We start from the raw sequence: 16,596 nt of genomic DNA on the forward strand, positions 1-16,596 counted from the left end.
GATTTTCATCTTCAATAAATGATTGTTTGAATGGCTTTACATAGCTTATCATCTAGGCAGCTACTATAGATAATGCTGTCTTATAAGTAACAGATTTATCACAGTCCAAAGAAGGTAATAAAATCTTTTCCATTTTGAACATCATTGTATGTCTGTTGACTAAAAAGTCCCCTGAAAAATCATTTCCTAGCATAATGGACAGTCAAGTAGACAGTACAATAATACATAATGGCTGGTAATCTTCCTTTGCCTTCTGTCTTCAGATGCACAGATGCAAATTTACAGGTGGTTTAGGACATCTGTTGTCAAGATAGGTGGGAAGCACTGCAACTCCTGGCAATCCTAGCCAAGATACCTGACAGTGAGGGATGGTGGGAGCTGCAGTACAACGACATATGGAGGGCCACACATTCCTCATTCCTGCTATAGCTGTTTGAAAAAAAATAAATGTGCAGACCGCATAAGAAGAGGCCAGCTGGATCATGAGACCAGCTGGATCATGCCCAGAGTCTATCATGTCTGGCATGCTGTTTTCCACGCTGGCCACTCAGATGCCTTGAGGAAATCCACATGTAGGAAATTGAAGAAAACCAGCCTTCCCTGCTCCAGCCTCCCATCCAGCAATTGGTATTCAGAGGCATGCTGCTTTTTCAATGCAGGTGCCATTTTGCTGTTATTGGTTTATCAACGTCTATTAGCCGTCTTCCATAAATGTCTGCTGTTTTCTTTAAACCAGAGTGATAGTCATTTCTGTCTTTGCTTGCTTGACCCAAGTCAGGTAGATTGAGAGTTTCTGTAATGATCTATCTTTGCCAAGATTGGTGCGTGCTTTTCAGTGGCCCTTTCCAATCAATGTTTTGGCAGTGGGCTCAGAAAATTTACTCCTAAATCAGTGTTATAGAGAAGGGGTTGTACATAGCATGCTGCTGTATACCAAGTCTACTCTTCTTACATCTAGTTCAACATTGTCTATACTGATTGGTAGTAGCTCTTTAAGGCATGGTTCCCCCCTTGCAGCCTTTCTGGAATTGCCGGGGATTGACATAATTCAATTTTTGTGTCAGAAATGGGAGAATATATGCCCTATAGTAATTTCTCTATTGAAATTAATATGCACAGATTTATACGTTTTTGGTCATTTTCATTTTGCTGCTTCTGGGAAGGGGCAAAGACTGTTGTTGTTAGTTGTTGTCAAGTTGACTTTAACTTATGGCAACCCCAATGTCTTATAAAGCAAAAGGACAATACAATTAGATATTTTGTCCTTCCAGTCTCACAAAGCTCAATCTTGGCTGTGATAACCGTTGACTTCACTGCCACCTTCCTTTGCAGACCAGTGTCCTGTTGCTGCAGTTTGTGGAGGCAATAGTAGTGTTGGTGCGGCAGACATCCCATGTGCGGATCACGAGAGCCCTGCGATGTATCTTCCTGGTTGACTGCCGTTACTGTGGCGCTGTTAGAAGGTAATGGGCTTGACTGGGCTTTGCACAGCACTTGCGATACAACAACAAATGTTGTGTCCCAGTTTCTCTTCCATACAAAATGGTACTGAGCATATTTTAGCTATCTGTCATGACTGTTTAAGGTAACTTGGGAAGCAGGCTAGCCTCTTTTCAGAACTCTCATGTATGTAGTGCTTTTTCTTTTGGGACCTTTGGGACTTTCACCTTGCAACTCAACAGTACAACTTGGATGACACCCATAAACCACTGTGAGGTTTTCACAGTGTCCCAATGAGTTATGGTTGCCACAGCCAGACATTCTCTTATATCATTGTAGATATTCTGAATGCAGATTTATACATGACAGAGATGTTCTATCCTCATGAATGTTTGCAGCAAGATAGAGAGATGAGTACATTGCAGTACTACTTAAGGCCTCTCCAAAGTGATACTATTGTGAAAGATTTGGAGTAGAGACTTCTCAAGGCTGGAAAGTCTATTTTGAGAAGAGCTGTGTAAGACAAACATCTGGGGAGCTCTAGCTAGACAAAAAGGAGAATATTCCTCTCAAAGGAGCACAAAGGAAACAAAACCAAAAAAAGCCTTTTATCATTATAATCTGCATATGCCCTTCTAAGCAGGCCTTATTGACTCAGATGGAACAATGTTGGTCATTTTGGTAGAGGGGAATTTGACATTAGGTACCTTCCTCCCACCACTGCTTTCAGATACTCTTGTCACTAAGATGCCTGAAATACAGATAATATCAAATGGACTGTGAGCAATAGGAATAACAAAAGGTGCGTCTGCATTTAAGGCGGGAGTGGTAATCCTGTTTTCCTTGAGAAGTTCAAAATAGTGTTATATGTTCTGGCCGTGAGGACTGTACTTTAGACTCAAGATGGAGACTGCAGACTGAGTGAATTAGTCACTGGCACTTCAGATTGAAGTCTCTTGTTTGTTTAACTCTATACCTCACTTCACAGCAGTGCTCTTCAAGTGACTCCTAATTTAAAAAACAAGCAAACCAAAGTCATCAAGTACTCTACATTCATCACAACATGCATAACTAATACTGTAAAACGCTAATCATTGCAGAGTCAAAAACCATCTCCAAAATCTCTGCTTCTAAAACAAACAAAAATATCAGTGAATTGTGACAGGGAGCCCTCCTGAAGAAAACAGAATAAGAATTGGACTGGGTCAGACCAAAGCCTGTCTAGTCCAGCATTCTGTTTGCACCCTGGCCAAGCACTTGTTTATGGGAAGCCCATAAACAAGAGATGCGTGCAAAACAGAAGGGGGAAGGCTTGCCTTTGAGATGACTACTAACCAATCCTTTCTTTCAGAAACCTGCGACAGATCTTTCAGTCTCTCCCTCCATTCATTGACATTCTCCTTCTGCTGCTTTTCTTCATGGTCATCTTTGCAATCCTTGGTATGTACCTTTTAGAGTTTCCTGTTCACTCACATTGGGGTGGGATGGGGAAGCGGTTTCTGATATCTTGCAGTTGTCACACAGCTCATACTGTCAGCAGAATGGGCTGAATGCTTAGCACTTACTTAGTACTGAGGATTTAGGGTGAGAATGTGTCAGCTGCCCATCTGAAAAATGGACAGGTCATTTGTACAGCCCAGATGAGATACTGAGGAGCTAGAATAGTGACTGTATAGCATTGCTCTCATAATGTAGTGGTTTGAGTGGTGGGTTAAAACTTTGGGAAACCAGGGCTCAAATTCCCACTTGGCCACAGAAAGTCTACCCTCTCTCAGCTCTCAGGAAAGGAAAACCCCTTCTGAACAAATCTTGCCAAGAAACTCCAGTGACAGAGTCACCATAGGGTTGCCAAAAATCAAAAAGGACTTGGAGGCATGCAACAACAGCATTGCTCCTACTCGCTTGTCACTAGCTTGAATGTCCCTTAGCATTCCATTGCTTAATTTCCCCCTTCTTCTTCCCCCACCGTTTCTCTAGGGTTTTATTTGTTCTCCCCCAACAAATCGGATCCTGTAAGTAAAAGCGTAGATTCTCGGGTTTTTGAATGCTTGTTATTAAGGGGTGGGGATCCGTCATTAGGCACTTTGGACCAGAAATACAAACTCTTCAAAATGGCCACTGTCTGCATTTTTTGGTTGCTGCCCTGGCAGGGTGGGGATGCTTCTTCTGTCTGTGGTTTTTGTTGTTGCTTTTGTTGCTTCTGTTTAATGAAGGAAGTTCCGACTTTAGCTGCTGATTCTGCATTCCGAAAAGGGATTTCCTTGTGATTTGTCTCAATAAATTACCTACATTACTGGCATTGAGTTTAAATGCTGCCTCTTATAGGCATCTGTAAGTCTGAGAAGAAAATCCTGTCTCTGCAAGTCGTTTAAAACAATATGAACTGAGTCTGGATCAGTGGTGTAGTGATCAGTGTTGAAGTTCAGGCATGCATCGGGATGTTCTCCATTACGAGCATCATCCTAGGACAGTGCTCCTTAAATTATCTCATATGGTGGACCAGAAGGGTATTTTCCCCCATGTGTCAAGGACCGGCAGTATGTTTGCGCTCATTGACCCTAGTTATTTCTTTGCTTGAAGCTGGTTATGGACTGGTAGCCAATACAGTCGGCTCTTCTTATACACTGATTTTTTATACACGGATTCAAGCATACACGGTTTGAAAGTGTTCCAAAATAGTATAAATTTACCTTGATGTTCCATTTTTTATTAGGGACACCATTTTGCTGTGTCTTTATACTTAATGGGACTTGAGCATACACGGATTTTGTTATACACGGGGGATCTTGGAACCAAACCCCAGCGTATAACAAGGGTCCACTGTAGTTCATGAACTAGTCCCAGTCATGGACCACACTTTGAGTAGCAGTATCTCAACCTGGTTGAATTACATCAGAGATAGCTCAAATAGTACTGTTGCAATAAAAATCTGTCCCTCCTTCCCCTGGCTGCTACTGTGAAGTCTGAACTAAACTAAGAGGGAAAAGAGAATCCCGAGGGGCATGGCATGTGACTTCATTGTCCCTGCTAAGCAGCAAGTCCTAGCCCTGCTAACTATGTGTGACAATAGGCAATTGTACCATTTTCTGACACATACTTTCCTTCTGCAGTATTTCAACACCTTAGAGAACAGCCTTGTGAATCTCTTTGTTCTTCTGACCACTGCAAAGTAAGCATGCCAAGTCTGAGAAACAACTGACGTGGGGGTGGACTCTAAATGTGAACTTTTAAGCCAATGGGTCCCAGCATCTTTACTAAAAGTAATACATCATTTCTTAGCCCATTGGGTCTAATTTCCCAGCTGATAGGAGTTTGTTGTGTTCCTTTTAGAAGATTAGGGAAGTAAAAATTAAAAATTCGAAGCTATAGGAAAAACCTGGGTTGTTTTTCAAAACATCCTATTGCGGTATTTGGCATAACGTGACCCTAATGTTAATAGTGTGGTTTCTCTCAGCTTTCCAGATGTCATGATGCCCTCTTATGCCCGAAGCCCCTGGTCCTGTGTCTTTTTTATTGTGTACCTTTCCATTGAGCTCTACTTCATCATGAATTTGGTAAGTCTCCTGGCTGCAGCCTCAAGCCTGTCGTTTACATGCCAGTCATTTTGGGCAGTTTTTGAGGAGGCCACAAAAGTTACTGTGGAAGGGCACCTGTGCCCATGAGCTTCCCAACAATGGTTTACTGTGTTGCCTGCAGTCCCACCTCTGAAATGACTTTGTCTTCAATCTAAGGACTTTCTTCACATTAGATGTAGTCTCAAAATGATTCTCCTTGACTTTTTATGTGTGCTGTATTTCTGACATTTCCAGTACTCCTGTTTTTTTGGTCAATTTGTTGTCATCAATGAATGGTGGGGTGGGGTAGGGTGAAAACTCTTTCCTATGATGGCCTGCAGTCCACATCTTGGTGCTGCATGGAAGTGACAGCTGCCAGTGAACCATAGTTGTGTTGGCACGTCTTTCCTTCTCTTTCTGTAGCTACTTGCTGTTGTGTTTGATACTTTCAATGATATTGAAAAGATGAAGTTCAGATCCTTGCTGCTTCACAAGCGCACAGCGATTCAACATGCCTATCGCCTGCTTGTCAGTAAACAGGTATGTTGTGTGTAGAAGTGTGTGAAACATATAGCCATACTGTGTCCCTGGCATTGGATTGGTAACACAGCTGTTAAGTACATCTGTTTATAAGGGCTTGTGGCAGAGCCTGAACAAGGAAAGCATGGGGAATGCTAAATGGGGAATCTTTATCTTGTTTCTAGAGACCTGCTGGAATTTCGTTCAAGCAGTTCGATGGGCTGATGCGCTTTTACAAACCTCGGATGACCACTCGAGACCGTTACCTTACTTTCAAAGCACTGAATCAAAGCAATACACATTTACTCAGGTAAGGGCTTCGTTCTTTCTTTCCTACAGTGGTGGGGTAGGCTTAGAGAGCATCTGAAGATAAATCGAATTTTGTTTGTGATTAATATAATTCATGACGATTTAGCATTAAATCACTGGTTTTTATACTACCCTGAAAACACCCAGTCTCACCTGATTTCAGAAACTAAACAAGATTGGTTATTTTTTGGATGGGAGACCACCAGCTATTACCAGGGGTCTCCAGGTAGGGCTAGGAAGGAGTCCTGCCTTTACACCTTTGAGAGCCATGGCTGCTAGTCATGAGTTCAGCTCTCCCTACTTCTTAGCATAAGGTTTTAAATGGCTCAATTATACTTTAACTTTTGTATGATGTGAACTTTTAACCTGTATCTGTTTTAATCTGTGTAAGCTACTTTGAGACCCAGCACTGGGAAAAGGGCAGGATATGAATAAATGAAATAAATAAATAGTTTTTAGCCTTCTACTTCTAATAATCAGACATATACTGCTTCTAAATGGGGAAGTTCCATATAGCTATCACGTCAGATAACCATTTCAGATATTCAGGTCAATTTTTATAACTCCTATCTATGCAATATTGCATCTCTCATGTCCTAGTCCAATGTCCTAGTCCACTATAATCATGATACTTAGCTATATATAAGAATCTCATAAGGGGCATGTAGGAAGTTTAAGACGTTAGTAGAATACATAAAATGTACTGTCATGTGCCTTGACTTGCAAAATCCACTTCTTTATAGAGGTCAATTTCTCTTTTCAGTCTAAAGGATATGTACAGTTTCTATGAAGTTGTTGGTTTAAAGTGGAAGGTAAGCTTTTCTGTGGGGTTGTTGGTTTTGTTTTGTTGCAACTCCTTGCTTGAGGGGGGCTGGATTTGTGGTAGCAAATGAGACTGTGGAGGGCAGGAGGAAGATGGAGGCATAGAGAAAGGAGAGTTGGGAAGAAGGGGGAGCAATGGGGTCTTCTGCAAGAGGCATCTTATAAAATTTTATTTTTGCTTTTCTGTATGATTAAAAAAAAACACTACTTACTGGAGAAAGGCGGCTTGAATGATTCAAGCTTTGTGGTGGGTTTGATTTCCAGGCAAAAAGGAACCGGGAACATTGGTTTGATGATCTTCCACGGACTGCATTCCTTATTTTTAAAGGTAATGCCCTGTGACTGCAGTGGAGGGGCCTTCCAGATGCACCCAAGGGAAGGAAGGGTCTTAAATTAAGATTTAAAATGTTTAACACTGTCTTATATGTTTCTCCTACCAATAGGCATTAACATACTGGTGAATTCCCGAGCTTTCCAGTACACCATGTGTAAGTCTTTTGATTCTCTTTACTGCATCTGTCGTTCTTCACTCCACTTGCTGTCCATAGGGTGATACTCCCTACAGCAAATTAAAAGATTTGGACCCTTAAGTAGCATGTGGGCTGGGTCCTTGGGAAACTTGGCATGATGATATGACTACATGTTGGTACTTTCTGCACTGCTGGTGCTGGAGCCAGCTATGCTCTCTTAAACATATCCCAGAGACTTGTGTGTGTAGTACTTTATACATCTATATATGTTTCTCCTTCCCCTGCTGTCTGGAGGAGCACACACACAGTTTTCTGTTGGAAAGATAACCCTGATCCTCTTCCTTGGTTGTGTTTTCTAGATACTCTGGTGGCAGTGAATGGCCTTTGGATCTTAGTGGAAACCTTTATGCTACGAGGTACAGGAAAATGCAGCTTCCTTCTGTTTGCTGATCTCCCTATTGTTTTGTGATTTCAGTACCACCTCTGAACTGCTTTTTTACAGATGGAATCTTCTCCCGGGATGTCCCTTGGAGTTACATTGTTTTCCTTACAAGTAAGTCTGGGTGCCAACAAATGCTGTTGCTCTATCTTCTCTTAAACCAAGTAGAGGCATTTTCCTCTGTATGTAGTGCTGCCATCTATGAAGCTCACAATTCACAGTCTAGTTAGAGATGGACAAGCCTGCCTCTTTTGCTTTCTGGACTTCCTTTTATTTGTACTGGGAACCAAGATGGCTCACAACGTGACTTTAAAAAAGCAAATACCGCTAAAAACAGAACAATTGAGGATGTTAAAGGTGGGGTTTACGATTGCTTTTGTGTCCTACTGCTTCCCATAGGCAGTTGGTTGGTCACTGTGTGAACAAAATGCTGTCTCTGATGTGCCTTGGGTTTCATCTAGCAGGGCTTTTCTCTTGTGCTTAGAATGAAGTGGATTCTAATCCACCCAAATATCATAATAACCTTGTTAACATTTCAGGTGTTCCTGGGATTTTTGCTGTCTTTCTTGTTTTGGGGGAAAACTTTTTGTTTTTTCAAGGCTTTCAGTGGTTTTCAAAATCAATTTGAGGCAACTTTCCAAAGGTCTTGATGTTGCTGGAAAATGTTTTTGAGTGTCAAGTTTTTAAAAATGTGCCATGTCGTCCTGCTTGAGAAAATATTTTTCTTGAAAGGCAGGACACAAAAGATTAAAAGATGCCTGATTCGCTTATCATGGCAATATGACCATTCTTGCTTTCAACCCAGATGAGCTCTTGATCCCTTTTAATCAGCTCCAGAAAAGACTATCCCTTCATGTCAGGTCATATTGACTTCTGATCTGCGTTTGTGCTGTTCCATTTACAGTGTAAGACTTTATTCAGAAGTAAGCCACACTGTGTTCTCTGATACTTACTCCTACCTAAGTGCAAGTACCAGCTTTCTTTAACCCACCAGAGATGTTTATCTGCAACTCAAATCATTCCCAGCTAGAGCCTGAGTTTTCAAGGGAGGTGCAGAGACTTAACTTGAATCCAGAGAATTGCTGCAAAAAAATAACTAGTGACCAAAGTAACTAATTCAGACGAGTAACTTCCAAGCTCTGTATCCCAGACAGCAGCACATCTGGGGCGGGGACCAGGTTGAGGAAGGTGAGTTTGTAGGATTGTAACCTTATCTGGCCTTCAAGCTACAACTTTAAAAAAATGTCATGCTTTCTTGTATCAACAGTTTATGGGGTAGAGGTGTTACTGAAGACCACTGGATTGGGACCTGTGGAGTACCTCTCCTCTGGTTGGAACCTGTAAGTGGGTCGTTGTGACTGTCACAGGGTGGGAGATGTAGTTTCAGAAACGCCCCACTGAGGGTCCTTCCCCCCCCCCTTTCTCTTCCAGCTTTGATTTTTCAGTCACCGTATTTGCATTCTTGGGTCTTTTGGCTCTGGCATTTGACATGGAGCCATTCTACTTCATCGTAGTGCTCCGGCCTCTGCAGTTACTCAGGTGAGTGGATGGTCAAGGAAATTCAAAGACGGGGGAGATGGAGCTGGAAGGAGTCATTCTTACTGCATTCTGGTGGAAGACTTGGTTCATTGTCTCTTTTGGAGAGGCCAAGTTGGGGTCCAGAGGAAATGAAGAACAGTTGGGATAGAGCCCTTGCCTTGCACGCAGGAGGTGTGAAAAAGAATACACAGGATACCTATGCGCTCAAGTGTCTGCCAGAGTCAATGCATTGGAGACCCAAAGGTCTCACCTGGAGTCAAGCAGCTTTATAGGTTCAGTTGCTTGGCTGCCTCCCTGTTTGTTCTGTTCTGATGCCTTTCCCCGTTGTGAATTATATAAAGTCTTCACAGTAGGGAGATGCTGCTCACTGTATGATTTCTGTTCATAGGATTCTTCATCAGTTTACTCTGGTCTCTGAAAAAAAGACATGGAAGCATTTTGTTATTTCTGCAAAAACATCAGTTCTGGCCAAGCCATTAAATTCTGACCAGTCCCTTGTTCGAGGAGTGAAAGCAGTGCTGCTGTCTCTGTTCCTCTTCTTTCTTCCTCTTAGAATACAAAATCCGTTTTAATGAGTGAAGAAGAGGGGCAGGGATGAGGCCATGGCCTTGTGCCCTTGTTTTGCTTCCTCCGATTAATAATGTGCTTAAAGATCAGAGTCAACTGAGTGTAATGAGAGGCAGACCTGGAACAAATGCATGTTTTTCTCTCTTGTTGCAGGCTCTTTAAGCTGAAGAAACGTTATCGGAACGTCCTGGATACTATGTTTGAGCTGCTTCCTAGGATGGCCAGGTACAATCCTGAGCTGGGTTTGTTTTCTCATTGGAAGAGAATGAGAAGAGAGGCCAGGCATAATCCACCCCTTTGTTCTGGGCTCATTTTTCCCTTACATTAATGTGTTTCTCTTATTTAAGTAGTTTATTAGATTTATATCCTGACTTTCTCCTAGTATGGGATCCACCATAGAGTAAACCATAATGCTACTCAAAACCAATCATAATATTAAATACCAGTTTAAATACCATTAGACAATCCAACTGAAGACAGCATTAATTTACAACAGTTTGGAAGCATTAAAAAGACCATAATAATGAGAATAAAAGTACATCACACACACCATTTAAAGACCCTTCTGCAGCCCCCAGTTAAGAGCCATGAGCCTTTCTAAATGAAAATGGTCTTTGCTTGCTGGCAGAAGAGATGCAGAGAAGAGAAGTGTAGCCTCCTGAGAGTGGACATTCCACTGTCTAGGAGTAGCCACCAAAAAGGCCCTCCCATGTGTCCTCTTTAGATGGATTCCTGTAATGTACCGAAAACTCCATCTCACCCTACCCCACCCCACCCTCATAGTGAAGCCATGCAACTCATTGTGTTTGGCTGACCTTCCATTTTGTTTCTCCAGTCTAGGTTTAACATTGCTCATCTTCTATTACTGCTTTGCCATCATTGGTATGGAGTTCTTCTCAGGAAAACTCTACCCAAACTGTTGCAAGTAAGTATCCGTTTCCCCCTTTCCCTTTGGAAAGTAAGGGCCATGTTCCTGTATTGATGAGGCATAGTGTAAATATTTGCATGTGGAGATATGCTGCACAAGCCTTACACAATCCTCATGTAGAATAGCAACATTGCGCAACACATGTCGGTGCCTGGGTGCTGATACTAGTGCAGGAAACCTCCTGGAAGTGATCATGGTGTCATTTAGGATTGTATTCTGCCGAATCATAATGTTAGAGGGTCCTAGAGACATAGTACTATAGAACCATCCTGCCTTGCCCTTGGAATAGTGACTTTTCAAGTTACTGTCAGCTACCTCATTGCTAGTCGTTTTGTTCCTGCTTTTCTCTTCAGCACCAGCACAGTAGCCGATGCCTATCGCTGGGTGAACCACACTGTTGGGAACAGGACAGTAATGGAAGAAGGCTACTACTATCTCAACAACTTTGACAACATTCTGAACAGCTTTGGTAAGAGCAGAACCTTGCAATGACATCTCTTGATATAGCTGGGAATCCTCTCGTGAACATGCTGTATAAGTGAGAAATTACTGTTGGTTGTGAGGTATGGATTGCATGACGTCTGCCATACTCTTCCGTTGCCCTCTTTGCCCCATTTCCTATCCCTAGTACACAGGTGAGGAGTGGGTGCCACTCCAGATGCTGGACTGGATGTCTCCTTATCCCTTACTTTTGATTATGTTGGTTAGAGCTAATGGGAGTTGTAGTCCAACAATTGCTGAAAACCCACATATTCTCCAGCTCTGTGCTAGCAGGGTGCGCCAGGTTCATCCCATGGCACCCTGCTTTTAACTGAAGCATCCTCCTGTAATATTGATAGTGTAGGCTGGTTGGTGGAGAGCGGAGATATGTCCAGCTATTTTCTTGGACACACTGCAAATATGTTTTTTTTTGTTACTTGCTTTGTTGTTGTATATGCATATGTATGCTGTAAACTGCTTTGATCGTAGGAAAAGCGGTATACAAATAAATCATATTATTATATTATTATTATTATGTCATCTGTGGAATGTTCACAAGGACCCCCAGAGATGGTTGCAGTACATTTAGCTAAGGGAAAATAGCTGGGTATGTATCCACACATCCCCTCGCTCTCCCATAAGACAGAAATAGCCAAGGTTGGGGTGGGGAGGCTGCGCTACATACTAGATGAGGTTTTTGGGTAGCATTGGGAAACGTACCTACAAAGGTGGAGCTATATCACCTGATGCAAGATCTGAGCCACTATGTCAGCATTCAACACTAATATGGAGTTGCTGCCACACAAAAACTGAACAGCCAGAAGATGATCAATGTAAAACACTTTTGATTTCTCAGGTATCCTTTGTAAAACTAGAATAATAAAATAAAGATACAAATTTTTCTCTTTTCTCTCCTCCCTCCCCCTTGCCTGCCCACCCATCATATCCTTTATGCAGTTACTCTGTTTGAATTGACAGTCGTCAATGACTGGTACATCATCATGGTAAGTAACAGTTGGGCGCGAGGACTGCTCCAGTTATAGTCTCCTCCTATAAAAGTTTTTCTTGACTTTTTTTTTCTATGTGTGGACATCCCAAACCTTTTCATTTGCCTTCCCAGGAAGGGGTAACATCAGAGACATCTCACTGGAGTCGCCTCTACTTCATGATTTTTTATATCGTGACTATGGTAAGTGGAGTTGCCAGCTATGGTTTTTGTAAAGCCATGACAGTGTGTTGATGCATTGCCAGGGAGGGTAGTGTCTGCCAGGTGGGAGCTGTCTTGTCCAGCCCTACCAGTCAGTGGCTGGGTCTGGGGCTGCAGAGCTGTGTTGTAGTGCCACTTGGCAGCTGTTGTGTGGCTAGGGGGAAACTTGTGCAAAGGGGTATTGCATACCTCCCTACACAACATGAAAAGCAATTGATTTTATCTGAGATCTTATGATACAGTATGGGATACAAATATTTGAATAAAGAAAGAAATACCCTGATGTAACAGCTGGTCATGCTAGTGTAAATCACTGAGAGGATTCTGTCCATTTTGTGACTGCCTGCTCTATGAGAGACTGAGATTGAAGAGCTTATTTCTATTAAGGCTGATGTTTTCTGATTGCTCTTCTGTCCCAGTACTCTTCTATCCCAGTATTCCTTTAGATGTGGTTATAGTCTGTCCCATCTAAGTGGCCTAAATACCTTTAAAGCTCCAGATTCCATCTCATCTTGGAAGCTAAGCAGGGTCAGCCCTGGTTGGGAGGCAACCAATGAATACCAGGTGCTGTAGGCTCTATTTCAGAAGAAGGAACTGACAGAAACACTTCTGAGAATTCCTTGCCTAAGAAAACCCTGTGAAATTCATGGAGTCGCCGTAAGTTGATAGACGACTTGAAGGCACTTACATATGCACAGACATGCTGTCCCATCATCAAAACTTTGGGTGGATAACAATATGCTGATCTCTCAGTCTTCAAATACCAGTAATTGAACCTTCCTTTTACCCCAGTCTCTGTCCTCTGCAAATCAGTTTGAGAGAAAATAATGTATGCTTCTGATGAGCTACTTTTATACTCCTGACTTTTTCATTCTTTTTTCATTCCCAGGTTGTGATGACAATAATTGTTGCCTTTATATTGGAGGCATTTGTGTTCCGTATGAATTACACCCGGAAGAACCGAGATTCAGAAGGTGTGAGGGTCGTATTTAGCACATTTCATGTAGAGTGTTGCCTCTGACCCTTCTTAATGCTTTTCGCCTCTGCTGCCTTCCTATCCCCGCTAAAAGCCTTGCCCTTTGTTTTTGTTCCTCTGCAGAAGATAGTGGCATCATATTTGAGAGGGAAGTCTCCAAGGAAGAAATTACAGCTGTAGCAGAGATGTATGGAAGGACTTGCGGTGTTTCGGCTGCTGGCCAGCTGCTCAGGGTCATTTCCCAGATGGACCGGCACCAAGTAAGTACTGGGGTCCAGAGAACTGCCATCAAGCCTTTCTAAATAAGCTCTCTTGACCTCCTTCCCTGGCTTAAGATAGCTGCTCTCATATAGGACAACAGGCTAGACCATTTCTGCAAACATCAAAGAGTGTACATACACATCTTCATGGGGAAAAATCACATAGGCCCGTTTGATCTGCAGAGTGTTTGTTCTTCTAGCATGCATGTCCCAACTTGGCACCCACCATACATTGTTGGACTCCAGCTCCCATCAGCCATAACCATCACGACCAATGGTTAATAGTGTTGGGAGTTGTCATCTTAAACATCTGGTGGGTACCGATTTGGGGAAAATCCTCTGAGCAATGTCTGCATCATTTCTCACCCCCGTCAGAGGCTGTATTTTACCTTTCTCTGAATCGTTTGCCTTCTCTTGTTTTAGCAAACATCCATGCTTTTCCTGGGGCGGCGATCAAGGACCAAAAGTGATTTAAGTATGAAGATGTACGAGGAAGAAATAGAGGTAGGACATGTGGAGCTTTAAGCATCCAAATTAGCAAGATGTTCTCTGTGTGGTGCCTGTTCTAGCCATGTTGCTAGGAGTTCCTCTAACCCTGTAGAATTATTCATGGATGTTTGAGACTGGCAGCTCTGCTCACCCCAGGCCTTGGCAAGTTGATTTTTCAGGAATCCAAATGGAAAGGTTTTGCCTCCAAGGGGGTCAACTGTGCACCGTGTGGGGGCAAAACATGGCAGACTACACTTGTGTAGATGTGTATGCATTAATGTTGTTGCTCTGAGAACTGACTGCGTGGAGGAAGTGAAATGATCCCAGTTCCTCTTCTCTGCACAGGAATGGTATGAAGAGCATGCCCGGAAAGAAGAAAGGCAGTTTCCTTGGCGAGGGGGCAGCGAGATGCTCAGCCAACCCTCAGGCTTGCGCCAGCGCTCTCAAACCATTATCTAGCTTCTCCTCCTCTGCATTAACCACCTCCTACTTCACTTTGCCATCTTTGTGTTGACTTAATGCCTAGTGGAGCCTGGTAGAACATCTCCTGGAACTTTTTGGAAGAAGAGCCATCTAGTTCTTCTGCAAAAGCCTGCTGCTGTCTTGATTCCTGCCAGGCACCTTGGCATGATGGGCATTGAAGGCAGAACTCAGAAGGGTAGCAAGGTGGGTGTAGCTGGTGGTACCCGCTCATGAGTTCCCAGCTGTTCGGACTTCAGTTCCCCAAAGTCCCAGTCAGCACAGCCACTGGTCAGGAATTCTGGGCGCTATAGTCCTAAATCATCTGGGGTCCCAAAACTAGGACACACTGCAATATAGCAAAGAAGGATTCCAGTCCATGGCCCCCTGCAACCCTTTAGTGCTTACACTTATTTTGATGGGAAATGAATTGACCTCACTGTGGTGAAAGGGAAGTTTCTGCCTCTTCACTTGCCAGACCACTAACTAGTCAAAGCAACAAATCTTTGTGTAGCCTTTTGGGGCCAGTTTAGATATCACAAATGTAGGCAAAGAAGTCTTAAAAGTGTTTTCCCTTAACCTCTGAATGCCATTTCAAACTTTGCAACACCACGTAGGCCATGTGGAGTAGCAAACTTGACACAAGGCAGCAGTAAGATAGCTTCTAGGAACATACATCCACACTGCAGAACATCCCTGTAAGCTCTGTTAATACGCAGTTTTTTGGCTGCATCACTAATTCAACTTGTCTCTCAATTTGCACTGTAACTTTTTTGGGGGGGTGTCTTTTTTAAAGAAAATAAGCTAGTAATTAATTCCAGAAGCTACTTTCTTCCAACATGTTGCAAGCTGGAAGGAAAACCAACCTCAGTATGGGGCATCCCCTTCTAACTCTTCTCTCCTTAGCTTCCTCCGACACCCTTAACTCCAAAGACAATCATGTGTAGGGATGAAACCTTGGGAGGGTTTCGTATGCTAGGAGTTTGTATGGCCGTTATAAGAATGTCTGAAACAGTATTATATAGATGTTTCCAGGCGCAATTAAATAAAACTTTTTTCAGCATTATCATTGCTTTCTGTACTTCATATATACCACTCGTGGCGCAGTGGTTAAATGCCTGTACTGCAGCCATTCACTCGAAACCACAAGGTTGCGAGTTCAAGACCAGCAAAAGGGTCCAAGCTCGACTCAGGCTTGCATCCTTCCGAGGTCGCTAAAATGAGTACCCAGACTGTTGGGGGCAAATTAGCTTACTTGCTAATTAGCTTACTTGCTGTTCACCGCTATGATCTTTGGAATAGCGGTATATAAATAAAACAAATTATTATTATTATTATCATCATCATCATCATTTGTACATGCCACCTATTTCAGCCCTTCAGAGCAAGGTCAATTGAATAGCGTTGAAAATAGTTTAATCTTGCCTTTATTAACATACCAAATGTCACCTTGTGCTCAGAGAAGGGGAGGCGTTTTCAAAACGAAACAAGAGATTAGAGGTAGGGTTCCTGCATAAATACAAACACAGTGTAACTGTTCCATACAGTGTATTTAACAATTTCTGAGATTCCTTAGAAACATTTCCTAAGTAACTTCACACTCGAGATCACTAGCTGCTATGCCCTTCCCCTCCAAGATGACGGGATGGAGGACACTAAAGGCAGACCTTAGATTTTCATGATGTAAATGGCTCACAGCAGTCTTAGGTTCACAGTCCAAAAGTGAGTTTCAACGACCCCAATCTCTCCCCACTGTGAATTGCCCAGAGCAAAACATTCCTAGAGAGCAGCTTTTTTCCAACCAGTTCTCCAAGAAGATTCATTGGGCACACAGCTTTTGTATGGCTGGGAGGAAGAAGGGGAAAAGTTGTCCAATTGGCTTGGCTGTCTCCAACATCATATTAAAAATTAAAAATGCATCTTAAACTGCTAACTAGCCCTGTAGCAGCTTACTTTGTTACCAGCCCAGCCCATACTAAGGACTTTCAGCAAGTGACATCTGTCATTCTTCCTCCTGAGGTAGATTGTTACATAGAGATGAGACGTGCCAAAAGATACACACAATCTCATGCAGATCTCCTACACTGAAAACAAACAAACTGTAGCTGACGCTGCTTGAAATCCAGGACAATTCAAGA

At 42.7% G+C, this 16,596-nt stretch overlaps 1 protein-coding gene across 3 annotated transcripts in view; it reads left to right on the forward strand.

Moving 5' to 3' along the window:
* The window catches only part of TPCN1 (two pore segment channel 1), a 29,832-nt gene extending 14,308 nt beyond the window's left edge, over window positions 1–15,524 (forward strand). For all 3 annotated transcript variants that reach the window (XM_042441490.1, XM_042441491.1, XM_042441492.1), the window contains 23 exons: window positions 1,333–1,463; window positions 2,792–2,880; window positions 3,418–3,452; window positions 4,551–4,609; window positions 4,895–4,994; window positions 5,418–5,534; window positions 5,699–5,823; window positions 6,586–6,634; window positions 6,909–6,972; window positions 7,088–7,132; window positions 7,474–7,530; window positions 7,617–7,667; window positions 8,821–8,893; window positions 8,985–9,092; window positions 9,813–9,884; window positions 10,495–10,584; window positions 10,941–11,056; window positions 12,025–12,071; window positions 12,188–12,256; window positions 13,164–13,248; window positions 13,374–13,510; window positions 13,934–14,014; window positions 14,345–15,524. In XM_042441490.1, the coding sequence (XP_042297424.1) occupies window positions 1,333–1,463; window positions 2,792–2,880; window positions 3,418–3,452; window positions 4,551–4,609; window positions 4,895–4,994; window positions 5,418–5,534; window positions 5,699–5,823; window positions 6,586–6,634; window positions 6,909–6,972; window positions 7,088–7,132; window positions 7,474–7,530; window positions 7,617–7,667; window positions 8,821–8,893; window positions 8,985–9,092; window positions 9,813–9,884; window positions 10,495–10,584; window positions 10,941–11,056; window positions 12,025–12,071; window positions 12,188–12,256; window positions 13,164–13,248; window positions 13,374–13,510; window positions 13,934–14,014; window positions 14,345–14,458 (1,914 nt within the window). In that variant the 3' untranslated portion in view covers window positions 14,459–15,524. The remainder of the gene's footprint in view (window positions 1–1,332; window positions 1,464–2,791; window positions 2,881–3,417; window positions 3,453–4,550; window positions 4,610–4,894; window positions 4,995–5,417; window positions 5,535–5,698; window positions 5,824–6,585; window positions 6,635–6,908; window positions 6,973–7,087; window positions 7,133–7,473; window positions 7,531–7,616; window positions 7,668–8,820; window positions 8,894–8,984; window positions 9,093–9,812; window positions 9,885–10,494; window positions 10,585–10,940; window positions 11,057–12,024; window positions 12,072–12,187; window positions 12,257–13,163; window positions 13,249–13,373; window positions 13,511–13,933; window positions 14,015–14,344) is intronic.
* Window positions 15,525–16,596: the final 1,072 nt, after the last annotated feature.

This window comes from Sceloporus undulatus, chromosome 10, assembly GCF_019175285.1.
Source record: "Sceloporus undulatus isolate JIND9_A2432 ecotype Alabama chromosome 10, SceUnd_v1.1, whole genome shotgun sequence".
In the NCBI taxonomy this organism is placed as follows: Eukaryota; Metazoa; Chordata; class Lepidosauria; order Squamata; family Phrynosomatidae; genus Sceloporus; species Sceloporus undulatus.